We start from the raw sequence: 27,213 nt of genomic DNA, 5'->3' as shown, positions 1-27,213 counted from the left end.
TCAGCTTTGGGTACCACTGCTAAAAACTTCCAAATCTGTCTGTAGTGCCAGTTGCTGCACTCTAGGTTTCCCCCTGCTGGCCATAACAACACATAGCACCTGTCACTGCTATCTAAAACTTCCAAATCTTTCCTGTAGTGCAAGTTGCTGCACTCTAGGTTTCCCCCTGCTGGCCAATACAACAAATAGCACCTGGCAGGTGAAACCACAGTATTCAGTGGAGAAATTGGAAATATAAAACTGTCTGCCAGACAGGTAAGTATTGGACATCTTTTACAGGATTCTTCTATCCTACTTTTTTTTTCCTAGTGACAGAATTGCTTTATTTCACAATAATTGAAAAATGAGACGTACATGATAAGAGAAGCCATTGGGAGTCAGCAGAATATGTATCTTCTATATACTTATACTATAAATGTATTTAGTTGTGGAAGCAATACTATATTATTACTCATGTAACCTTCATCTGCTCATGTGACGTGTCTCTGTGTTCCAGACCCGGTGGTCCTGCGTGTTCCTCTCTATGTCCATGAAGGGGATGACCTGACTCTGAGATGTCACCATCGTTCTGGACTCAAGTCAAATTTTATAACCTTTTACAAGGACAATTCTGTACTTCATGACCAGAGATACACACCCGTATTATATGTAGAAATCGTAAACATGACAGACTCCGGGAGATACAAATGTACAGATGAATATCCTCTGTATACATATGTAACTTTACAAGATGAAGTTATCATCTACATACAAAGTAAGTCATGAGATATATCTAAGCTTTAACCACTTCTGGACCTTAATGACCAGGCCATTTTTTTGCGATTTGGCACTGCGTTATTTTAACTGACAATTGCATGGTTGTGCAACGCTGTACCCTAAAAAAAAAATCATGTATTTTTTTCCCCCACAAATAGAGCTTTAATTTGGTGGTATTTGATCATCGGTGCGATTTTTATTTTTTGTGCTATAAACAAAAAAAGAGCGACAATTCTGGTAAAAAAAAACCCAAACAATATTTTTTTAATTTCTGCTTTATAACATTTCCAATAAAAAAATATCTAAAAATCAATTTTTTTCATCATTTTAAGCCAATTTGTATTCTGCTGCATATTTTTGGTAAAAAAAATCCCAATAAGCGTATTTTGATTGGTTTGCCCTAAAGTTACTTTGTCTACAAACTAGGGGAAAGATTTATATTATTTTTATTTACTTACATTTTTTTCTAGTAATGGCGGCGATCAGCGATTTAGCGACAATTTTGAAAAAAAAAAAAATAACTATATTTTTCACTTTCTGCTATTTAACATTCCCAAAAAAAAAATTAAAAATCAAATATTTTTCATCATTTTAAGCCAATTTGTATTCTGCTACATATTTTTGATAAAAAATCCCAATAAGTCTATATTGATTGGTTTGCGCAAAAGTTATCGCGTCTATACACTACGGGGAAAGATTTATATCATTTTTACTTATTTATTTACTAGTAATGGCAGCGATTCAGCGACAATTCTGAAAAAACAAAAAAAAAACGAATTCCCAATAAAAAAAAAAAATTTAAAATCAAATTTATTTTCATCATTTTAGGCCAATTTGTATTCCGATGTAGACACAGCAGACCGCTGTTCTGTCTCCAAGAGGAGCGATCGCGGACGCCCGGCGGCAATCGCGGCAGCCAGACCCACAGATCAGCTTCCCCTGTGGCCAATGGGCATGTGGGCGCCCCCACTCGCGGTCCCGAGAAGCCGTGGGTTCACCACGTCTAGATGCCCAAATGCACTCAGCTGCTGCCATGTGATTGGTGTTACCAAGCAATTAAACAGGGGTACCTAATAAGTATGAAAATTGTGCCTGTGTCCAAATACATATGGACGTAACTGTATGTTAAAGCAAATCCCCCCAGTGGCGCACAGTCACTGCTGATTCCATCTATACCCAGTCTTCCTTCCAGGTTCACTGGCTCCAGCCATTAGAATGGCAAGGCCGTGGTGACGTCACTCCCGGGAGCCACAGCCGTGGCCCAGCTCTTATAATGGACGGTGTGGACTACTGCTTTAACCTTGAATGATGGCCCTGGGATTACTGTTCTCAGTACAATCATTGTCTTTGAATGTAGCCGCACTCGATAAATATGTTTACAAGTGAAGGGGGAGGATGGGGAGAGATTCTGTTACATCAATGTGATAGTCAATTAAGGCACTATCCCTCAGTAGTTAAATATTGGAGAGAGGAGCCCACCATTCTTTCTTCGAAAGAGAAAAAGGGGTGGGAAAATAGAGGGATTTGAAAATGCCAGGCATAAAATTTGCAAGTATAAAATTAAAAGAAATAAATGTTATTAGTATACCAAATGTTAAAAAGAGATAACGCATTTAAGAATACATTTCTCCAAATGGCGTATCTCACTAAGCACAATCAATTACAGATGTGAGTAATTCTGGATCTACGCGTTTCGTCCAGACGTAGGGGCTTCTTCAGGAAATGTGTTAGCTGTTTTTAACATTTAGTATAATAATAAAATTAATTTCTTTTAAATGTTATACTTGCAAATTTTATGCTTTGCACTTTCAAATCCATCCATTTTCCTACCCCTATTTTTCTCGAAGGAGAAAGAATGGTGGGCTCCTCTCTCCGATGCAAATGTTTATGTTCTTATGTAGTGGCAATAGGCTTCAAAAACATTTTTTTTTTTAGTTTGTTTTTGTTTTGTTTTTTTTTTTTAAATTGATTTACTGCGACTAATTGTAAAAAACTTTTTTTTTCCACTACACTTTATTGCTGTCACAAGTAGGGATCGACCGATTATCGTCAAAGCCGATATACCGAGGGCCGATCTGCACTTTCCCTGATATATCGGAATCGGCCCCTGAGGTTACCGATATTGCCAATATTTAGGGAAAGTGCTGTACCGGAGTGATGCCTGCAGCTAGAGGCATCACCCCGGTACCGGCGTCCATAGCCGATGGTCGGCTGTCTTGTAATGACAACCGATGCGGCTGAGAAGCCGCTCGGCTGTCATTACAAGGAGCTGGAGGGAACGTCCACCGGTAGACCCGGGCAACCAGCCTGCACGGCCGCCAAAGACCTGATCAAAGCCGCATTCGGCTCTGATCGGGTCTCCATGTAAAAACCCGGAAGTGATGTCATTACATCACTTTCAGGTACTCGGTGCCACATTAAAAATATGACAGCATTCAAAACATCCAAACTTGGCGTTTTGAATGCTTTTAAGTGCAGAGGAGGCATTTGGGGGGGGGATCCCCAGAACCCTCCACAACAGTAACTGTAAAAAAAAAAAAAATAATAATAATTAAAAAATATTTTTTTTTTAAATGTCCGAAAATATGGGCAGATATCGGCCGATACCGAAATGCGAAGACCAAAATATCGGTATCGCCAATGAAAAAACAATACCAGTCGATCACTAGTCACAAGCTCCCCATGTGATCGCATTGTGTACATAGCAGGTTTTCTTTTGGGAGACATCAGGAGCCTATTAGACATCTAAATTCACCCCTGGACCCCACTGAAGCTGATCAAGCACAGACCGTTTTTGATCAGCTTCTTCCTGAGCCACAGTGGCCAGGGAATGACAACTACGAAAACCAGAAGTGACGAGTAGCTCGTCGTTTCTGACTTTATTCACTGCAGATATGATCAGCAGATGGAAGATCGTTGATCGTTCCCTGCTCTCTCTGCCTCCACCCACCATCCCTGTTCAGGAGATTGGGGTGACCCAGGACACATGGGAGCGGGGTGATTTAGGACACCTTGGAGCATGTGGTAGTGATTGGGCTGCTTTTCACTTTCACTGGAAAGCAAGCCCTTCACTTCCACTAAAAAGCCAACAGTAGGCTGAACAGATGTAGAAAGACCCCCTGGCTGCTATCGTAACTTTACAAGGCTGTGCTGCCGCAAATGTACTACTTATGCCCATGGCAGTGATAGGGCAGTCTGTGCAAAATAATACACCTGCAGCAGTCCAGTTTGTACAGGTGCGATTTGAATTCTGTACTCAGTGATCAATACAAAAGGCACCTTACTATTACCGTTTGTCTATATCATTATTTTATAGAGCTATATGAAATTCCGGAGATAAAAGTGTCCCCGTATCCAGTGGTAGAAGGTGATGAGATGACCCTGACATGTGACACTAGTCTCAGCCCTCTCAGACCGAGGACAGAACTGAAATTTGCTTTTGCCAAAGATGGACAAAAGGTTCAAGAATTCACTTCATATAATCAATATGGAGTTCAGTCCGCTCAGTTGAAGGACTCTGGGAAATATTTCTGTGAAGTGACAACTGCAACCTACAGTGTGACGAAGAGAAGTCAGGAGATACTGGTCGAAATAAATGGTGAGTCAACCACAGGACCAACCATAGGATTGAATAACATTTCTTATAGTGGCCCCCCTTCCTGAGCAGACCCTTTGGCAAATATCTTGGTACTCATGGACACTGTTTTTCCCGAGAGACTCTGCCAGCAGCTCCACTGTCAGCTCCTCTGGATCCTCTGCAGCTCAGCTCCACACCTGGTTCACTAGGCCGACTGCCTAAGACCACCTTCAACACACGCAGGAGGAGAGACAGCCATCAGCCTCCTCCTGGGACTCTGCTTCCAGCCAAAGACACCCTGTCACATGTCCCCTCAGCTTTTACGAGCAATCCCAGGATGCATTGCAAGAATGCCCTCCCACTGGGACTCACATAAAAGCTAATGTGTCATTGGCTGGGTTTCCTCCACTGTCCAACGAGCTCCCCCATTGGATTCAGTGGAGACACTCCCTCAGACCCAGTAAATCACACCTGGAGACATGCAACAGGCAACCAAATAGATCAGGCTCCCCTGATAAGCAGAAGGAGCAATAGATGCTTTACCTAGCACCTACCTAACTAGGAGGGTGCTACACTGACTTTATTCAGTGCAGATACGATCAGCAGATGGAAGATCGTTGATCGTTCCCTGCTCTCTCTGCCTCCACCCACCATCCCTGTTCAGAAGCAGTGGCGGAAACCCAGGACACATGGGGGGGGGGGGGGATGGGTTAGGGAACCATGGAGCATGTGGAAGTGATCGGGCTGCTTTTCACTTCCACTAAAAAGCCTACAGTAGGCTGCACAGATGTAGAAATTCCCCCTGGCTGCTATAGTAACTTTACAAGGCTGTGCTGCCGCAGATGTACTACTTATGCCTATGGCAGTGATAGGGCACTCTGTGCAAAATAATACACCTGCAGCAGCCCAATTTGTACAGGTGAGACCTGAATTCTTCACTCAGTAGTTTTCAATACAAAAGGCACATTTACTATTATCATTTGTCTATATCATTATTTTATAGAGTTATATGAAATTCCAGAGATAAAAGTGTCCCCGTATCCAGTGGTAGAAGGTGATGAGATGACCCTGACGTGTGACACTAGTCTCAGTCCACTCAGACCGAGGACAGAACTGAAATTTGCTTTTGCCAAAGATGAACAAAAGGTTCAAGAATTCACTTCATATAATCAATATGGAGTTCAGTCCGCTCAGGTGAAGGACTCTGGGAAATATTTCTGTGAAGTGACAACTGCAACCTACAGTGTGACGAAGAGAAGTCAGGAGATACTGGTCGAAATAAATGGTGAGTCAACCACAGGACCAACCATAGGATTGAATACCATTTCTTGTTTAAGTATTTTATTGAAAGAAACAAAAAGTTTCAGTACAATGGTACAAGTAAGAGTGCAAAAGGTGCATATGTATAGTAAGTACAACATAACAAAGGCCAAAGCATTGAAAAGACCTTGCAGGGTCAAAAGAGGGTACATAGCAAACATTAGGCGAGGATAATCCTCTATAAAGCTACACAGTGGTAGGCTGAAGCTCTAGGCAGGAGTAATATATTAATAGTCAGGGGAGAAAATAAAAACGGGGGGGGGGGGGATAAGGAGGTTAGCATTTACACAGGGGTCTGAAGGATGCCCTGTGATAACAGATGCAGCTGTTTTGCACCCCAACAGGGGACAATGCCAAATAGCACAAGCAGTGGTGGCTGGTGCTCCATGGGCCAGGGGGGGCGTCAGACGGACCACACCATACCCCCCCTCCCCCACCCCGACCACACCAGCTCGCACGCCATACCACCCCCCGCCGTTGCTGGTTCACTCACCCTGGACTGACGTGGAGGACAGGCAGCTGCGGCGACAGCTTCCCCCGGCAGTGGCAGCTTCCCCCAGCAGCGGTGGCAGCTGCTTCCCCTGTGTCTCCTCCCTCCTCCTTCTTGGCCAATAGCATGGCCTCTCCCTTCGGCAAATCGGGGGAATGGGCCTCAGGAGCCGCTTCCTGATTGGCTGGGAGGAGAATCAGTGTGATAATAGTGAATTTCCATTCGCTATTGTCCCACAACTGGGTGGGCTCGGGGCGCAGTGCTCTGCTCCCCGAGCCCATCCTTTTTGAAGCCTATTAGAGCCTCTGGCTCTAATCACATGCTTAAAAAAAAAAAACCCCCATTGGAATCCATGCGTCCGGCGCCCTGCATGTAGATTAGGGGGCCGGACGCATGGATAGGGGGTGTGGCGCCCTTGCGCCCCCAATGGACAGGCCACCACTGAGCACAAGAGTACTGTGAGACTGTAGGTTGGGAAGGGCAGTGGGGTGTACTAAGGGGGATGCCTATCTAGAGGCTCATGCCAGGGTAAGGAGGCTGCATGGGGTAGAAAAATAAGGATAGAGGCGAGAAAGGAGTGGGAAGGACGAGGGACAAACTCATAAGGGGAGTAGAAAGGAGCAAGAGAAGGGGAAAGGGAGAGGCTGGGGAGGGGTCAGATGATGGGTAAGGGGAGGGGAAGAGGAAAGGGGAGGGTGGGCAAAGGGACCCCCCTAGGAGAGGGTAGGAGAGTGATGTCAGACTCAAGACTGGGATAAAGAAAGTTAGCTGGAGATATTATGGGAGTAGTAAGGTTTCATCGAATCCAGGGAGTAGGAAATGGGTTACCCGAGGGTTCAAGCGCTTCTTCAATTTAGGAACTTAATCTAAGAGGACAGCTTCCAATTTGGGTAATTCTGTGTTTAGAGCCTCTGGCTCTAATCACGTTAAAAAAAAAAAAAAACATTGGAATCCATGTGTCCAGCGCCCTGCATGTAGATTAATGGGCCGGATGCACGGATAGGGGGGGGGCCTGTGCCCCCAATGCATGGGCCGCCCCTGAACCTAACATATTGTTTTTGGAACAAATGCGCTTTATCATTCATTTCAGTTCACTATTTTATTTCTCATATCATTTAATTTCTATGTTGAGGGGCCCCCCGAGCTTGAAGTGCCCTGGGCCCCTCCAAGGTCTAAATCCAGCACTGTTAACACTTACCACCCCCCCCCCCCTCCACCTACAACTTTAAACATTTAACTCCTAATCTGTCCTTCAACATTTAACCTTCAAACCCTACCATTTACAGTTAATCTGAACCTAAGAACAAAAACGGTAAATGCAATTTACCAGTCCCTAGGTGTGGAGGCTGGTGGCAGTGACTTCCTTCTATATAAAGGAGATAAGGATTTTGTAGTCCCAATCAGGAGAGTAGCCTTGGTTGACAATGCTGCACCTCCATAGATACAACAGCTGGAGGGCCATAGTTTGAGGATCCCTGCTCTACATGGTCACCTCACCCTATGTCAGAAGTCCCATTGCATGCTGGTTTCGCCTGTTGTATTTCTACATAGAAAAGCATTTATATGTTACTTCTTGATTTTGTTTCTCTGCAGAGCTGTTCATGAATCCAAGAATCATAGGAACCCAATATCATACGGTAGAAGGAGATCATATGATCCTTACCTGTAACACAAGTCTCAGTCCGCTCAGACAGAGGACAGAACTGCGGTTTGCTTTCTACAGAGATGGAGAGAATGTTCAGGAATTCAGTTCATCCGATCAATATGGAATCCAGTCCGTCCAACTGGAGGATTCTGGGAATTATTCCTGTGATGTGAGAGCTTTGAATGGCACAGCGAACAAGAGCAGTTACTTCCTCCATATTGCAATAACAGGTCAATATAATTTATTCCTGAACAGATCACAAATGTACCACCAGCTTTAGGGTAAAAGTCATTCTGTGTAGAATTATAGATTGACACCCAGTATGCACTTGACGACATTTATCTTTTTTGCCCCCTTGGCAGTTGGCCATACACTGATCCAAACTTAGCCTGGTTCAGCAGTATTTGGCTAGTTCAGTATTAGTGCACCTTAGACTTCTATGGGGCTAAGTCTGGAGGCTGGAGACTATCACAGACATTCCTATAGAAATCTTCGGAGCTCTAATGCACAGTCGCAGCTAGGACAGTGGAGATTTGAGGTCCTGGTTGTAAACAAACTGGCCGTTGAATTGAGGTAAGTATCTATGCGTCTATGGAGAGGAAGGATAGGGTAAGTCAGGGTAAAGGAGCAAAAAGGATAAGTGAAATGTGTTTTAAAGTGAATTTATCCTTTACGCTAATAGAAATTTATAGGGATAGGTTGCAATTTCACTTGTTTTGAACACTCTGTGAAATAAGCCTCCTAATTGACTCCAGAACTAATATTGCCTTTGTGGGCGGGGTCATCTGCGTCCTCCGCATGCGCGGGGGAGGGGTCCATTTGCATGGTCATGTGAAGAATCTAACATTAAGGGAGTTTCCCGACTGAGCTTTCCCGAGATGAGCCTTCATAGAGTTTTTCTGAGAAGTGACTTGTCCCATGTCACTAGAGACTGTAACTTGTATGTTTGCATTAGGGGGGACGTACTGAGCCTGCGCCCACTCCACCTGTCCAGCGTACCTCTGTTACCTCACTCAAAGTAACAGAATGGGGTCAACCTGAGCACCTTGCGAGGGCCTCATGAATGCACCCATTAAGTCCTTTTTTCCCGTACCTCGTAACCAGGCCATAAATCTCCATAACGCAGGTTTGGATCTGGTTGCCATTGAATACCATCCACTAATAAGGGAGCCAGACAACGACCCCCTTGCTATCAGATGACTTGTCACCTTAACAGCTACCATGCCTACTGACTGGTTGCTTGTAGCTTGTTCCTTCACTTGGTAACCCATAGCAGCAGTGGTGTATTTTGATTTTGTGCTGCCCTAGGCAAGACTAAAATTGGGCGCCTCCTATATAAACTTGCCCCACTCCTTCCTTTTTAAGGGATGTGACTCCCTCCAAAATTTAAAGACTACATGTCCCAGCATGAACCCCTGATATTACACGAGAGGGGGGTGGGAGAGAGAGGGGGGTTGGTGAGGGAGGGAGGGAGGGAGGCGTGAGAGAGAGAGGGGGGGTGAGAGAGAGAGAGGGGGGATAGAGAGAGGAGGGGTGAGAGAGAGAGAGAGAGAGAGAGGGGTGGATGAGAGAGAGAGAGGGGGGATGAGAGAGAGGGGGGGATGAGAGAGAGAGAGAGGGGGATGAGAGAGAGAGAGAGAGGGGGGATGAGGGACAGAGAGAGGGGGGATGAGAGAGAGAGATAGAGAGGGGATGTAAAAGAGAGAGGGGGATGAGAGAGAGAGGGGGGGTGAGAGAGAGAGGGGGGATGACAGCAAGAGAGAGGGGGGATGGGAGAGAGAGATGGGGGATGAGAGAGAGAGAGAGAGAAGGGGGATAAGAGAGAGAGAGAAGGGGGATGAGAGAGAGAGAGGGGGGATGGGAGAGAGAGAGAGGGGGGGGGGATGAGAGAGAGAGGGGGAATGAGAGAGAGGGAAGAGGGTGGGTGAAAAAGAGAGGAGGAGGGTGCGGGAGGCAGCTCTAGCAACAACTGGCCAAAAAGATTCTCAGGTGGAGGGGGGGGGGGGCTTTTTTGCTGCCCCCCTGAAAAGTGCTGCCCTAGACCTGGGCCTTGTTGGCCTAGGCCAAAATACAGCACTGCATAGCAGCTACCCTCCTCTTTTGTCTTGCAGAGTTAACCTTTTGTAGTGGTGTTACTCCATATCCCTTTGTGTTTTACAGACCCTGGTTCTTTAGATACGCCTAAAACCAAAATGCACCCCTTTGAATAACTTCAGACCAGACTCGTAAAAGTTAATAAAAGTCATAACAGTTAATGTAACTGAACTGAACAAATGTGGCAGAACAGTTTTATATGAACAACGTCCCCTAATCCTAACTAGAATAGTGCAGTGGCCCAGGCATACCTCCATGAGGTGAGAGTCCAAAACGGTTTTGTCCACGGCTCGGATGTCTTCCAAAAACCCTGGTTCCTTCAGCAGCTAGAACTCACTGAGCCCACCAGAACCCAGAACTCCTGGACCTCAGCCATCCCTCTTTTTAAGGAAAGGTGGGCTGGCTAGGACTAAAAGCCCAGGAACCGAGCTAGAAACATTTAATCATTTTGCCAACCTGGACCTGCTGCTGGCTCACTATACTATATAAAATTCAATCTGCCTGCACCTTTTGCATGTTTATTGGTCAATTTCAGTAAAATATATTGATATTAATTGAAGACAGACACATTTCAACAAAATTCCACTGAATGTTTTTACTCATTTTTTTGTTTTTAGAGCTGTTTTTCACCCCAGTGGTAAATGTAAGCACTATCAAAATCTTAGACGGTACCAATGTGACCCTGACATGTGACACACGTCTGAGTCCGTTCAGACAGAGGACAGAACTGCGGTTTGCCTTCTACAGAGATGGGTGGAACGTTCAGGAATTCAGTTTATTTGATAAGTATGGTATCCGATCTACTCAGCTGGAGGATTCTGGGAATTATTCTTGTGAAGTGAGATCTGCATCCAACATTTCTAAGAAGAGTGAGGAAGTCTTTGTCCAGATAGGAGGTGAGTTTTTCAATTATGGAAAAAAATCAAAAGCTTACATATGTTTAATGTACATCTACTGATCTTTTCTCATGAACTAAAACCAGTACTTATTGGGGTCCAGTGGGGGTTTGGGAGGAACAATAGTGCCCAGTTGGAGTGGGAACGAACAGTAGTACCTAGTAGGAAATTGGGAAACAACAGTGCCCAGATAGAAATAGGGGAACAATGAGGGCATGGTTGGACTCTGTGCTTGATGGTCACTCATTGATCCTGCTTCGTCTCTCAGTGGCACTACAGGGCTCACAGCGGGGGCATAATTATCTGAACATCAATGTTTTTGCCCCACACTGACTCACCATATCCCCAGGAATGTCTAAACGGAGGTAGGATCATAGGGTGCCGAGGAAGATGACAGAATTCTTTCCCCCGCCGTCCTGCTCAACCCACCCCTCCTTAAAGGTACAGGACTGCACAGGACATCCAACAAGGGCACAATGGCAGCTGAAGATATTCTGTGCGTACCCGTACCAGTACACAAGCTACAAACAAATTGCAACCACTCCAACCTATAACTGTTATGTAATGGTATCAGCCAAATGATCAGACCAGTGGTGATGTGCAATTTCTACTTTACTGAACAATGAAAATCAACTTAGATTACACAGGAGATCGTATGAACAGGGGTTTGCAGTAGAAAAAGGCAACATGAGGATTGGGGAAACAGGCATAAAACATATGAAAACAATTCTACGAATGGCCACTGGATGGCAGCAGAGTGCTCTGAGTTCAGTTTACTGATAGGATAGAGAGCTAGAGAAATCTCACGTGTCCCAAGATGTTAATCGTTTATTCAGCAGACTGAGCTGAGGGATTTCCTGCTGGCACAGACTTCACACAGGCACTGCTGATGCTGACTTTGGTCAGGAGGCTCTGGGGGCCGTAGGTAGGACCACCCCACTGCTTGGACAGCTTCTCCACATGGACTGTAACAGAGTTCTCTCAAGTGACTGGGGCTTGGATAGATGCTGCGTGCTGTTTTGCTCACTGCTGGTGGCCCACACACCAGACTGATCAGATGAGGACCCAGCACCTGGGGACAGCTCACTTGCCCAGTGACTGCTGCCCCATCAGGCATGATCTCTCTGAGCACAGGAAGCTGGGTGGAGCTGTCATTTATACTCCCTGGGCGTGTCCTGGAACTCAGGGGATGCTGGGAGCCCAGAGGGTTGTGGGGAATTGAGTTAAAGGGACTTGCACCTGCATCTGGATAAAGGGGCACACCACTACATAACTAGGTTCAGCAAGGAGCACATGAAAGGGCAGCACACATCAAAAACAAACAACATTTCTCAACTCACTTACCAGCCAGCCTGCAACAAAACAAAATTGGTCGTGTCTAACAGTTCTTGCTAAAAACATGGGGTTTAGTCACACACATTTGTAAACATATGTGTAAGCGGCAGTGGCCACATCAAGGCACCCCAGTTTATTGCGGTCCTAACTCTATAATTTTGAGAGTCTCCCAAATTGGAGCACATACAGTATATAGCAGTTGGATAGATTAAGGGCAGGTGTGCCTAGAGGGAGCCCACCCCTTAAAGGTACAGGGATGCAGGGGTGGTCCTTATACCTTGCTGGATGTCCCGTGTGTTGCTATACCTTTGGGAAAGGGTAGTCTGACAGAGGTTCTAGCATTTCCCTACTTAACTTAAGACCCAACTCCAGAAAACAGAAATAAATCGACCCTTGCTGTGAGGCCCCCCTGCACTACTTGGGCTAAATACTCATATCTAGGGGTTACAGGAAATAGGCAGGTTTACTCATCCCATTGCACACTCTGGCTGGGTCTAGCTTTGCCCCTTCTCTCCAAACCTACATTCTGTGGTTGGTGCCTCAATGTCATCATGTACAATGCAGAGCTATAAATCCTATATTGTACATAGTGGGGGCAAGTGGGCAACTGGGGGCACCATAGAGATTGAAGGGATCTCTCGAGCAGCCTCTGATGGCAGTTGTGACGCAACCACTTGGCACCCTGATTAGATGCTTCCGCCAAACAATACCTCCTGCCCACGGAACCATTCCAGCAGACCGAGAGCTAATACTAGCCCTGTTACCCCAAGCATCGTACACAGACAAGATGTTGAGGTAAAATCCAAAGGAATGGCTCTTTATTGAAGAGAAATACAGGTTTTTATACACTTCAAAATAGGTCAGTCACAACATGAACAACAAAACCAAATATTTACCCAAAACATCACACAATTTTAGATAAAAGAGATAGAGCTGACACAAAGGCAAATCCAATCTTAGATATCTTTCAAGACTAAGCCAAGTTAGCCAACAGACAGAAACAATAGGTGACTCAATTAACTTGATTAACAATGTGAATGCACACAACGGGAGAGACCTATAAACACATAACAAACCCCATCCCACCTCATACTATTCAGCAACAGTTTACAACTGAGACAAACTCGTACAATATTTCAGTAGTCTTAAAAGGTTGAATTATTTCTTAAATGATATTGTTGATAAATATTTCTGTCCCGAATTAAGGAGCCTCTGCAACCCAGTCTGTATGAGGGACACCATATTTTCTCTGATCATTAAACTGTACAGGATTATTATTACACCTTTCTATCCACTCCAGAAGGGAAGCGCTATTGTCCTTTTTCAGAGAAGTAATCCAAGCTTTGCTCTCAGAGTCCATTAGGTTATTGTCATTATGGAATGATCTGCTCTCTCCATGGGCCATAATTGGTGGGTAGAAGGCTTGCCCCTAGTACTCTCCAAAAGCCCTGTCCTGGTTGGGTCTGTCAAAGCAGTAAAACCTGATAATAGTTCTAAACCCGCTCTATTCAAGCAGAGGTAGATAGAGAAATCAGAAGCTGGCATATCTCCTATGTTACCCATATGCAGTACAATATACATGAAGGAAAATGGAGGTAATTGTTAGAACTGCCCCCCTGCACTTTAAAGCTTAATGCTAATAGTGATGACCACTAATCTATCATGCTAAAAATTTGTTTTCCTTGCCACTAATTTTTGTTGATGGTGATAGATATTTCATATGCTCTTTTTTAATTCTTTTTAGGTGACAGGGATCTGGATTACACATTACAGAACAAAATTAGACTGTTGGCATCTGGGATCTTTTTACTTTTGGTGGCCTTTTTTTTCTGCTGTCACATGAAGATTGCGAGATTGGCCAAAACGAAAGATGACAAAGATGCTAAGGAGAGAATGGAAGAAAACCAATTGTCATATAGATGACCCTATGGCACCAACCATCTGTTGTCAGTAACAGGAGGTTATGGGAAAGAAGTTGGAGATAGAAGCCACGATGGTTTAGCAGGTTTATTTAAGATGACTTCCTGGCAGACATAAAATACACCAATTAATGCAGCTCCATTGTCATAAATACATTAAAAAAGTATTTTTTAGATTCAAACAGCATAAGTACCTGAATGTGACTTGATATCAGCCTCTTAAAGCCCCTGTACAGCAGGGCTCGAGTGTAAGAGGAAGAGCAGCACATGGAGAAAATGAGTTCATTTGCTGACATGAAGCATGCTGATAGGGGGAAAGCAGAGTGACAGAGAGAGGAGCTCATCACTGTGCTGCTTCTCCCTTCTCTCCTTTCGCTGTCCTGTCACAGATTGTGGGTATGTCCGGGATGGCCTGGGCTCAGAGGAAGAGGGTTGACAGATGCAGTGTTAATTTCGTCGACTAAAACCGACTAAAACGTTTTCGTCGACTAACACAATTCAGATGACTAAAATACGACTAAAACTAAAATGGCATTTTAGTCTTAAGACTAAAATAAGACTAAAACTAAAATGGCATTTTAGTCAAAAGACTAACTAAAACTAAATCGAAATTTGCTGCCAAAAATTAACACTGGTACATGCTCAAAGCATAAATAATAACATATTAGATTTTTCACTCCAGGACCAGCAGTAGTATATAATGAGTTTGGAAATTGTAGAGAAATGCTTAAATAATGCATTACAAATTACAATTGAACTACACCCATTTGATTATAGATGACTAAAATGAGTTTTAGTCGACTAAAATGTAGGGCGTTTTAGTCGACTAAAATATACTGGAGTTTTAGTCGACTAAATACGACTAAAACTAAAACACTTGCAGAAGACTAAAATAGGACTAAAACTAAAATGCCATTTTAGTCCTAAGACTAAGACTAAAACTAAATTGAAATTTGCTGCCAAAATTAACACTGGACAGATGTTGGCCATCTGACTGAGGACATTTATCATAATAAGTACTGTGGAGGAAATTTTTGTATTGCAGGTGAACATTGCAAGAAAAATATTCTTCTTATTTTAACTGTTTTTGGGCTATTTAATTATACAGTATCTCACAAAAGTGAGTACACCCCTCACATTTTTGTAAATATTTTAATATTTTCATGTGACAACACTGAAGAAATGACACTTTGCTACAATGTAAAGTAGTGAGTGTACAGCTTGTATAACAGTGTAAATTTGCTGTCCCCTCAAAATAACTCAACACACAGCCATTAATATCTAAACCACTGGAAACAAAAGTGAGTACACCCATAAGTGAAAATGTCCAAATTGGGCCCAATTAGCCATTTTCTCTCCCTGGAGTCATGTGACTCGTTAGTATTACAAGGTCTCAGGTGTGAATGGGGAGCAGGTGTGTTCATTTGGGTCTCATACTGGTCACTGGAAGTTCAACATGGCACCTCATGGCAAAGAACTCTCTGAGGATCTGAAAAAAAGGATTGTTGCTCTACATCAAGATGGCCTAGGCTATAAGAAGATTGCCAAGACCCTGAAACTGAGCTGCAGCACGGTGGCCAACACCATACAGCGGTTTACCAGGAGAGGTTCCACTCAGAACAGGCCTCACCATGGTTGACCAAAGAAGTTGAGTGCACGTGCTCAGCGTCATATCCAGAGGTTATCTTTGAGAAATAGACGTATGAGTGCTGCCAGCATTGCTGCAGAGGTTGAAGGGGTGGTGGGTCAGCCTGTCAGTGCTCAGACCATGCGCCACACACTGCTTCAAATTGGTCTGGATGGCTGTCCTCTATTTTTTTTTTAACTCCTCAATATGTTGGGGATGAGAAAGAATATAAAAAAAGAATGTAGATATTATTACGCCATAGAGGCGAATGAGTATTTTTGAATGTATCCATGACATCAATGGTCACGGGGGAGTGGTCCGACCATGTGATGCTATGGATATCTGCTTTAATGACATTTTGAAGTACATATTTATCAGTAGGAAAAAAATATATTCTAGATAAACTCTTATATACCGAAGAGTTATGTGTGTAATCCTTTTCAGTGATGTGAAGGCATCTCCAGGGGTCAAAAAAGTTTTCCTCTGGGCAAAAGGGTCCCAAAGTAGGTGTTCTCCTTTGTCCCACTGAAGAGGAGATTTGATCCGTATTAAAAACTGCATTGAAATCACCACATACAATCAGTTTGCCCTTTTGTATCTGTTTGGCATTTTTCATATTTTGCGGATGAGTTTCAAAGGTTTTCTGTTAGGAACATACAGGTTGACTAAGGTGTAAAGGACATTATTATTTCCGCTTCTACTATGATAAACCAACCCTGATCATCTATAGACTTGCTTATTAGCGTAAAGGTTACAGAGTTCTTGATAGCTATTAACACACCACTCCTTTTGTTTGAATCATTAGCTGTAAATACATACGGAAATTTCGGATGAGAGGATTTAGGTGATTTAAGCTTTCAAAATGAATCTCCTGGGCACACAAGACATCACATTTCTTCTACAACACGACATCACAATTCTTCTCCAATGCCGTTTGCCATAGGGTCTTGTGCTTGAAAGGACTATTCAGACCTCGCAAGTTGAAAGACGTCAATCTAAGGGACATTTTGGAAAAAAGGAGGTGCTTTCCTGACATCTAGTGGTAATAATAAGAAAATCAGTTAACAAAAATACAGTGAATGAAAAAATTTTGGTGGCCCAAAAGAAACTGCGCAAAAATGGTGATATTCGATAATAAATGAATCAATTAAATTGTCATAAATTAATTAAATATATTAATTAAATATATATAAGAGGAATTGCTTCCATAGTGCAAGCTGCAATAAAAACGTATAAAACGCATAAAATGTGAAAAGAGTGGAATAAATTGCGCTCAGCACTTAAAACACAACCAAAAAGTGCTTGTGTGCATAAATATGTGAATAAATGGTTATAAATAAATAAAATCCTAAATGTGAAAAAAGTCCTTGGTAAAATGAATATATCAACAGTCCTTAAAGTGCCCAGTGCAATACAGATCTCTCAGCAATGACTGAATATCACTCTAACTTCAAGTGAGGGACCTCCACCTTAAGGGACTTTCTCCACCCAGTGCTCGGGGTAAATACTTCTTACCAAAGCTGGTGGACCCCTTAATTACAGGGGGTCTAAAGCAGCGTAAATGGTCCACAAATGCCTCCAAGCTATCCTTCAGGTCCCTTGATATATGGCTCAGCTCGCATAAGGAACTCCAAGTGATTCCAGGATGTTATGGGGAGAAAGATAAGGAAACTCCAATAGTGTAGTATGTTCTAATATTAGGGTTTATTAATGAAATTGCACTTACTCAAACATCAGAAACAGAATGCCTTCATGCGGTAAATGCAGCATGGGTTCGGTGTACGGGACACTCCTCTGCTCCTGCGTATCACCAACCCGGAACTCCACGGTCTCACGTTCCCGACGCACGTTTCGTCAGACGCGCTGATGTCATCAGGGGATGATCCCCTGATGATCCCCTGATGATCCCCTGATGACGTCAGCGCGTCTGACGAAACGTGCGTCGGGAACGTGAGACCGTGGAGTTCCGGGTTGGTGATACGCAGGAGCAGAGGAGCGTCCCGTACACCGAACCCATGCTGCATTTACCGCATGAAGGCATTCTGTTTCTGATGTTTGAGTAAGTGCAATTTCATTAATAAACCCTAATATTAGAACATACTACACTATTGGAGTTTCCTTATCTTTCTTCCCATAACATCCTGGAATCACTTGGAGTTCCTTATGCGAGCTGAGCCATATACAAAGGGACCTGAAGGATAGCTTGGAGGCATTTGTGGACCATTTACGCTGCTTTAGACCCCCTGTAATTAAGGGGTCCACCAGCTTTGGTAAGAAGTATTTACCCCGAGCACTGGGTGGAGAAAGTCCCTTAAGGTGGAGGTCCCTCACTTGAAGTTAGAGTGATATTCAGTCATTTCTGAGAGATCTGTATTGCACTGGGCACTTTAAGGACTGTTGATATATTCATTTTACCAAGGACTTTTTTCACATTTAGGATTTTATTTATTTATAACCATTTATTCACATATTTATGCACACAAGCACTTTTTGGTTGTGTTTTAAGTGCTGAGCGCAATTTATTCCACTCTTTTAACAAAAATACAGTGCCAAGCATAATATAACTGTTGTAGCTTAGTTCCAGGGAGAACAAGCGAAAATTTTGAACAGCAGAAAGAAACCGTAAAGAAAACTTGCAGAAAGTAAATTTCTAACCAATTTTGGTGAAAGGATATGAGAAAACCTCGCAATAAACTGTGGAGGAAAGTTCAGCCGAACAACGGGTGCAGTTCACTCAGGCGCAGATACATCAAGTAGCCTATGTTACACCAAGGAGGAATTATGCTCAATGGAAGTAGAGAGGAGTTTGTCAGATGATAGATAGATATATCCTGAGGCAGCTCTCAAATTTTCCACTCGCCTGCTCGCATTTTGCGAGTGGAAAATGATTGCGGGCGAGGACGAGAGAGGAGAGGAAGAGGAAAGGCGGCCGGATAATCAGAGCGGGGATCACTGCACTGTAACATCTTTCATCTGAATTGCCGGGCGTTCAGCTTCACACCTAGTCCCGCCTCCTGGCTCGGCTCCTTTGATAGACAGAACACTGCCGGTACGTGTGACGTCTATCATAGGAGCCAAGCCAAGAGGCGGGACTACGTGTGGAGCTGAGCGCCCCGGCAATTCAAATGAAAGATGTTACAGTGCAGCGATCCCTGCTCTGATTATCCGGCAGCCTTTCCTCTTCCTCTCTCTTCTCCTGCACAGGTAAGGCTGCAATCCATATTTATGGTCACATGGTTGGGGGGTCTAATATAGGATTACAAGGCTCAGCATGTCTTATTTATGGTCACATGGTTGGGGGATGGGCATCTCCTATAGGACTACAAGGCTCAGCATTCCATATTACTAGTCACATGGCTAAGGGGGGGGGTCTCATATAGGACTACAAGGCACAGCATGTCTTATGGTCACATGATGGGGGGTCTCATATAGGACTACAAGGCACAGCATGTCTTATGGTCACATGATGGGGGGGGGTCTCATATAGGACTACAAGGCTCAGCATTCCATATTTCTAGTCACATGGCTAAGGGGGGGGGGTCTCATATAGCACTACAAGGCACAGCATGTCTTATGGTCACATGATGGGGGGGTCTCATATAGGACTACAAGGCACAGCATGTCTTATGGTCACATGATGGGGGGTCTCATATAGGACTACAAGGCTCATCATTCCATATTTCTAGTCACATGGCTAAGGGGGGGGGGGGGTCTCATATAGCACTACAAGGCTCAGCATGTCTTATCTTCTTATCTATGGTCACATGGTTGGGGGGGGGCATCTCCTATAAGACTACAAGGCTCAGCATTCCATATTGCTAGTCATATGGCTAAGGGGGGGGGGGGGTCTCATATAGGACTACAAGGCACAGCATGTCTTATGGTCACATGATGGGGGGGTCTCATATAGGACTACAAGGCACAGCATGTCTTATGGTCACACGATGGGGGGGTCTCATATAGGACTACAAGTCTCATCATTCCATATTTCTAGTCACATGGCTAAGGGGGGGGGTCTCATATAGCACTACAAGGCACAGCATGTCTTATGGTCACATGATGGGGGGTCTCATATAGGACTATAAGGCGCAGCATGTCTTATTTATGGTCACATGATGGGGGGGGGCGCCTCCTATAGGTGGGGCAGCTGGTGGCGAGTAACCCTTAAGGCCTGGCTAGTAGCCCAGGACTTGAAATTTTGAGCCCTGTCCTGAGATATTATCTACCCAATCTGTTGGTGGAGTTGTGCTATCCCCCAGTATGGGTCAGTTCGGTGGTTGCCGAATTTTCGTCGGTGGGTAATAAACCCCATTTGCGGAGAAGCTCTAAGCCTTTGTCAAGTGAAGAAATGGAATGAGACACATTATTAATAATCACTTGGATGGAAAACCCCATTTATAAAGGATCTTAGGATTATGTAAAATTTTCGTTATAGAAACTAAATTGTTCCTTGCAGCAATTGTGGTTTGAGAAAGGTCAGCATAGAGGAAAATTCCGGTGCAGGGATCAGGAAGAACAGGGTTTTGCCTCAAATAGTGCATGAGGTGATCCTTTTACATGATAAAAATGGATCCTTGCTATAACATCTCTGGGGATTTTTTCAGATAGATGAGGCAGTTTTGGCAACCTATGTGCTCTATCGATAATTATGTTGGCTAATGGGAGTGATGCTAGAACTTTCAGGGAGCCCCCTGAATTTGATATTGTTTCTACGTGACCTGTCTTCGAGGTCTGCCACTTTAAGCTTTAACAATTTAAGCTCTTCTTCCCCTTCAAAATGGGCATCAACTAACTCATTATGCGCCACTGTAAATTCGCTCATTCTGAAAAGTAGTTGTGGAACGCACGCGGAAGTGCAGACTCTACGCCTGTGCCTGGAACAGCTGACTACACGTCTGCCTTTTTGAACTGATTTTTTGCCTCTGTAACATTGTAAGTGTAATTTTTATATGCACATGGGTAATAAAAAGGAACATATTACACTATTTGGCTCCTTTTCTCTTCCATTTATGAGTTATGATCTAGTAAGGACCCGCAGAAAGTGACCCAGTTTCCACTTACCAGACCAAGCATGTTAGACCCACATGCAGTACTGCTAAGGGGTCTACGATATCTGGTAAGTGAAAGCACTTTTGGGGTGTGGAGCACTGATCACTGCATGAGAGTCATAGAAAATGACTAGGGATGATCGAACGGTTCGGGTCAACCATCGGTTCGACCCGCACATTGGGTGTTCGAAATTCGGCCGAATTCCAAACTTTTTGCGGTAAAAGTTTGGAATTCGGCCACCAGAACCGGCCAAAATGCAATGGGACAGGAACTGGACTTTAAAAGCCCATGATTGGCCCAGAAACATCAGTAAAATGTGATTGGAGTGACTACGTGGTCCAGAGCCCAATGAGGAGTATATACGCCCCCCCCCATACGCCCCCCAGTATATAACATAGCCCCCCCAAACCTCTAGCACTGTAATACAGGGGCTGTGGAAGAGAGTGGAAGCATTTGTGTTGCTCCAGTGTCATTTTGCAATTATTAGTGTGAGGAAAGGGATATGCAGTGTAGTTAGGGTACTATATACCACTATAGTTAGATTCAAAAATCTAGTTTTTGTAGGGATAGCTTTAAGTGTCAGGGTGACCATAGTGTAGTTTAGCGTGAACTGAGGCTGCAATGTCAGGGTGACCGTAGTGTAGTTTAGGGTGAACTGACGGGGTGACCGTAGTGTAGTTTAGGGTGAATTGACTCTGCCATGTCAGGGTGACCGTAGTGTAGTTTAGGGTGAACTTACGCTGCCATGTCAGGGTGACCGAACTCTGCCATGTCAGGGTGACCGCACTATGCAGATTCTGGGTTAGGGGTATACATATATATATCAAAAACGACAATTTTTAAGAACTTTTTTTTGCCTGATTCATAGTCCCTGTGGCATGACCCAGAACCCTGGGTACTTTTTAGGGGCATTTATTGGGTTTTAGGGCTTCAAAATGGTGTTTTTTGATTCCAGAAGTTCGGGTACCATTGATTTCAATGGGGTTCTGGGATCCAAACCAAACTTTTGGGAAATTTGAGTGTTCTGGTCGAACCAAACTTTTCAAAAGTTCGATTATCCCTAAAAATGACAGCACCTTATCAGTTTGGCACAGAAGCACTTTATTTTTATATATTTTCTATTGACCTTCACTGGCCACTTCCTTGTTTATATTATTGGATTTAATTTTACACCTAAAAGTTAATACCATTTTGTACGGACTTTCACTGGCCACTTGCTTCTTTATAATATTTGACCAATTTTTGCACATACAAGTTTATATGTTTTTTTTATATTTTAAACATGATTTAAATGATCACATTGTAGATGTAAATTGAATTAGTTAGTGCACAAAAGCAAGTTGTCCAACTGATGGACTAGGAATAGTTACAGGTATGGTGTTTTGCACACTTGATGTTGTACTTTATGTATAGTGGTATTGTGGTTGTGCTGTGGTTTAATCTTTTCATACATAATATAGCTGTACATTGTGTCCAGCTATGTCTACAGCTCAGGTGGGCAGAGGCTGCAAAGAAAGAGACGGAAATCAACAGCATTTCCTGTGGATACGAGACACTCTGACCTTTAGCTATGTAGATTTGTCTGGTGGTTGTGGTATGCACTATAAATCTCAACAGAGAAAAAAAAAAAAACTAAACCCATTAGGCTACTTTTTGCCCTTAATGCAATATATGATTGCACAACTGAGCATGTTACCCATAAATTTGTCATCCTTCGTGTGTATTTTACCCTTTGAAAATCTTGATTTTGTTATAATTGTTTTGCAATATGAGCAGGTGTATTCCTGAGAGTGGTGTACTGAACTTGTAGATCCTGTCTGATCTGTGCTGAGGGCATGTTGAGTCTGCCATCTGCTTCCTTCCAGTTGTCAGGAGCATATAACGTTCCTGATCCTTGGCAGATGTTGGTCTCCTTCCAGCCATCCTGGTTTTGGCAGAGCTGCACTTTTTCTGCCTCACTGTTCACCTGCAGGGTGATTGATGTAGACAAAGCCTCTGGGTGGAGAGCAAACCTGTTTTAAGCATGCCAAGACCTTAGTGTCATGCTTGTGATAGTGTTTGCAACATCTGTTTGCCTGCCTTCTTCCCATGCCTTGACCTTTATCTTCGCCTGATCGCCCTGCTAGTTTGATTCCCTTGTCACCAACCTCAGGTTGGACTTTGGGCTACTCTCTGCCTTTTCACACAGATCTGACCCTGACTACTCTCTGAATTCAGCCTGCCTTTTCACAATGGATCTGACCCTGACTACTCTCTGAATGCCGCCTGCCTTTTCACCACAGGTCTGACCCTGACCACTCTCTGAACTCAGCCTACCTTTTCACCACAGGTCTGACCCTGACCACTCTCTGAACTCAGCCTGCCTTTTCACCATGGATCTGACCCTGACTACTCTCTGAACGCCACCTGCCTTTTCACCACGGATCTGATACTGACTACTCTCTGAACGCCACCTGCCTTTTACCACGGATCTGATCCTCACTACTCTCTGAACTCAGCCTGCCTTTTCACCATGGATCTGACCCTGACTACTCTCTGAACGCCGTCTGCCTTTTGACCATGGATATGATCCTGACTACTCTCTGAACACTAAGAGCTAAATTGCAACAATTGGGGTATACGTTTCTCTTACCAATGGAGCACCACCTCCATCAACTACCTTGATTTAGTAATCTGGAGGAAAGGACAAGGATTCATTACCAGCTCATATCAAAAACCTACAGACCAAAACGGCTTTATCTCCACCGATAGTTGTCATCACCCCATGTGGTTAAAATCTGTGCCTAAAGGGCAATTTAGGAGAATTAGGCGCAACTGCACGAAGGATGATGACTTTAGAACACAAGCCCACCTTCTGAGGAATCGGTTCATCGAAAAGGGATATGATCGGAATGAATTAAATGGAGAGATACAAGAAATTGCAACCCTCAAACAAATTGAATTATCCGCTCCTAAGCACAAAGAGAAATCCAAAGATGCTATGGGGAAGTTTGAGTTTGCTTTCACCACACAGTTTTCCAGCCATTACCAATGGCTGAACCATGTATTCCGTAAGCACTGGGGAATCTTACAACAAGACCCTTTATTAGGTCCTTCGCTTCCATCTAAACCCCAGATGATCTACCGAAAAGCTAAGAACCTAAAAGAAATCCTAGCACGGAATCCGGTAGAAAAACCTGTAACCCCCAAATTCTTTCCTGACCTTAAAGGATACTTCCCATGTAGGAAGTGCAACATCTGCCAAAACGCCACTACTATCAAAACTAAACAATTTACTTCCACTACCACAGGAAAAAGCTACCCCATCAGGGATCTCATCACCTGTCACACTAAGGGGGTAGTCTATTTGGCCACCTGTGAGTGTGGTAAGCAATATGTGGGAAGGACGATTAGGACCGCCAACATCCGAATAGGCGAGCATTTGGCCAACATCCGGAAGGGATTCCCTGGTCACAGTCTATCCAAGCATTTTGCCACCCACCACCATAAAGACCCTGGCAAATTGGAAATTATTGTGATTGAGAAGTATCAACCTCACTGGCGGGGCAGCAACATGAAAAGAGTGATTTCCAGAAGGGAAACCTTCTGGATCTATGAGCTCCAAAGTTATAAGCCCCTAGGACATAACATCGAATGGGACATAAACGCATTCATTAATAGTGATGTCGCGAACATAAAATTCGCTGTTCGCGAACGGCGAACGCGAACATCGGCGAATGTTCACGAACCGGCGAACATTGCGAACCGCCAAAGACTTTAATAGGCAGGCGAATTTTAACACTCACAGGGACTCTTTCTGGCCACAATAGTAATGGAAAAGTTGTTTCAAGGGGACAAACACCTGGACTGTGGCATGCCGGAGAGGGATCACACAAAAAAAAGTTCTTAAAAATTGTAATTTTTTGATAGAGAGCCAATTATTGGAAAAATTTAAAAATAAATAAAAATAAAAAATTTCTTTGGATTTAGCATCTGGGGGGTCTAAAAAGTGTACCTGTGAAGTTTCAGCTCTGTAGCATGTCCGGAACCAGAAAAAAAAAATACGAATTAGGGTTAGGGTTAGGGTTAGGGCTAGGGTTAGGGTTAGGGTTAGGGCTAGGGTTAGGGCTAGGGTTAGGGTTAGGGTTAGGGCTAGGGTTAGGGTTAGGGTTAGGTTTAGGGTTAGGGTTATTTTTATGGCTAGGCTTAGAGGGTTAGGGTTAAGGTTAGAGGGTTAGGGTTATGGTTAGAGGGTTAGGTTTAGTGTTAGGGGCTAGGGTTAGGGTTACGGTGAGATACTTAGGGTTAGAGTTAGTAGCCCTACCCCTCTAACTCTAACCCTAAGCACTAAAAATAACCCTAACCTTAGCCCTGACCCTAACCCTAGCCCTAACCCTAACCCTAGCCCTAACCCTGATTCTATTTTTTTTTCTGGTTCTGGACATGCTACAGAGCTGAAACTTCACAGGTACACTTTTTAGACCCCCCAGACAATAAATCCAAAGAATTTTTTTTTTGTTAAGTTTTTTTTTTTTTCCAATAATTGTCTCTCTATCAAAAATGACAATTTTTAAGAACTTTTTTTGTGTGATTTAGTGTCTAGTGGGTCTAAAAAGTGTACCTGTGAAGTTTCAGCTCTGTAGCATGTCCAGAACCAGAAAAAAAGATAATTTTTCAGTAGAGCAGGGATGGTGGGAACCCCTTTTACACCTATATGATCTTTTTCTCCTGGTTCTGGACATGCTGCAGAGCTGAAACTTCACAGGTACACTTTTTAGACCCCCCAGACAATAAATCCAAAGAATTCTTTTTTTTTTGTTAAGTTTTTTTTTTTTTCCAATAATTGGCTCTCTATCAAAAATGACAATTTTTAAGAACTTTTTTGTGTGATTTAGTGTCTAGGGGGTCTAAAAAGTGTACCTGTGAAGTTTCAGCTCTGTAGCATGTCCAGAACCAGAAAAAAAGATAATTTTTCAGTAGAGCAGGGATGGTGGGAACCCCTTTTACACCTATATGATCTTTTTTTCTGGTTCTGGACATGCTACATATATATATATATATATATATATATATATATATATATATATTTAAAAAATACTCAAATACCAGCCCTCAAAGGGGCTTTTGGGGACAATAGATATATATATATATATATATATATATATATATATATATATATATATCACAGAACAAAAAAAATTACACAAATACCAGCCCTCAAAAGGGCTTTTGGGGACAATAGATATATATATATATATATATATCACAGAACAAAAAAAATTACACAAATACCAGCCCTCAAAAGGGCTTTTGGGGACAATAGATATATATATATATATATATATATATATATATATATATATATCCAAAAAAAACCTCAAATACCAGCCCTAGGAAGGGCTTTTTGGGGTGCTGTCCTTACAGCAGGAGTGTACCAAGAACACTGGCTAACAAGACCGGGAACTGTCCCTAGCTATAACAGCAGCACCAGCACTTTCCCTGCTCTCAGTAACACAGAAATGATCTAAAATGGATGCTGCCCTTGCTTATTTATAGGAGGTGGGAGGGTGTGGGAGGGAGGTATGCTGATTGGCCTGGAATGTGTCTGCTGACTGTGATGTTCAGGGTCAAAGTTTGCCTCAATGATGATGTATAGGAGGCGGACCGAACATCGCATATGTTCGCCCGCAGCGGCGAACGCGAACGTTCGAAGTTCGCTGGGAACCGTTCGCCGGCAAACCGTTTGGTACATCTCTATTCATTAATAATAGCTGATACCTATGTCACACTGTCCCTCCTTTGGAATATTGACCCACACCCTTCATTCCTCCTCCATTATAGAAGTATGTGGGTCCTTCCTCCTAGCCAATTTTCTATTTGATACCCAAAGAAATTTTCTTTGGCATCAAACTATTATGCTTTTGGAGAATTTTTGCAAATTCAACCATTTCTTATTTCCTCCTCCAATTTTAGCTTTACATTTTAATTCTCAATTTGAATTCTAATACACCCATGTTGTTGGGAGGTTCACCACCACCTACTGGTTTACCCCACAACATATTTTATCATACATTTTATCACATTACGCCATGTATTTACATATGGATAAGATTTTTGCTATTTTATTTTAATTAAAGGTTTGTAATGTTTTTTAACATTTCCACCCACCCTAGACACTGTTATAACACATGGGTCCAATGATTCATGTGGCACATAAGTTGTTTTACATATGTATGCAGATAGTGGAGATTGTCCCCTTTTTTCTAATTGGCCGTTATGCCTGGGAAGAGAAGAGGACATACTATGCAGACAGCGGAAATGCTCTTACTATTCGCATAATGACAGTGTCATAGACATGGGACAAAGGAAATCCAAGAAGCGGGCACTTCCGGTGGATACCCCGATCTTCCACATCAGACCGCATTATAAATAAATATTGTAATAAGATCTGCCGAATTCTCGGACTTCCAGTATCCCTTTGAGGACGATTTGGCCACAGTTAAATGTAATACGATCGGTCAGAAGT

The 27,213-nt window shown here is 43.3% G+C and overlaps 1 protein-coding gene across 1 annotated transcript; it reads left to right on the top strand.

Moving 5' to 3' along the window:
- Positions 1-694: 694 nt before the first annotated feature.
- LOC309569098 (Fc receptor-like protein 2) lies at positions 695-14,036 on the top strand (the record flags this gene model as incomplete). The annotated part of the gene is made up of 6 exons (XM_082274862.1): positions 695-754; positions 4,073-4,354; positions 5,337-5,618; positions 7,737-8,018; positions 10,500-10,778; positions 13,858-14,036. Exons 2-6 carry the CDS (start codon positions 4,132-4,134, stop codon positions 14,034-14,036), a joined length of 1,245 nt encoding a protein of 414 aa, XP_082130988.1. The 5' UTR covers positions 695-754; positions 4,073-4,131.
- Positions 14,037-27,213: the final 13,177 nt, after the last annotated feature.

This window comes from Pelophylax lessonae, assembly GCF_965119305.1.
Source record: "Pelophylax lessonae genome assembly, chromosome: 13".
Taxonomy (NCBI): Eukaryota; Metazoa; Chordata; class Amphibia; order Anura; family Ranidae; genus Pelophylax; species Pelophylax lessonae.
This window is presented reverse-complemented; position numbering and strand designations above follow the sequence as displayed.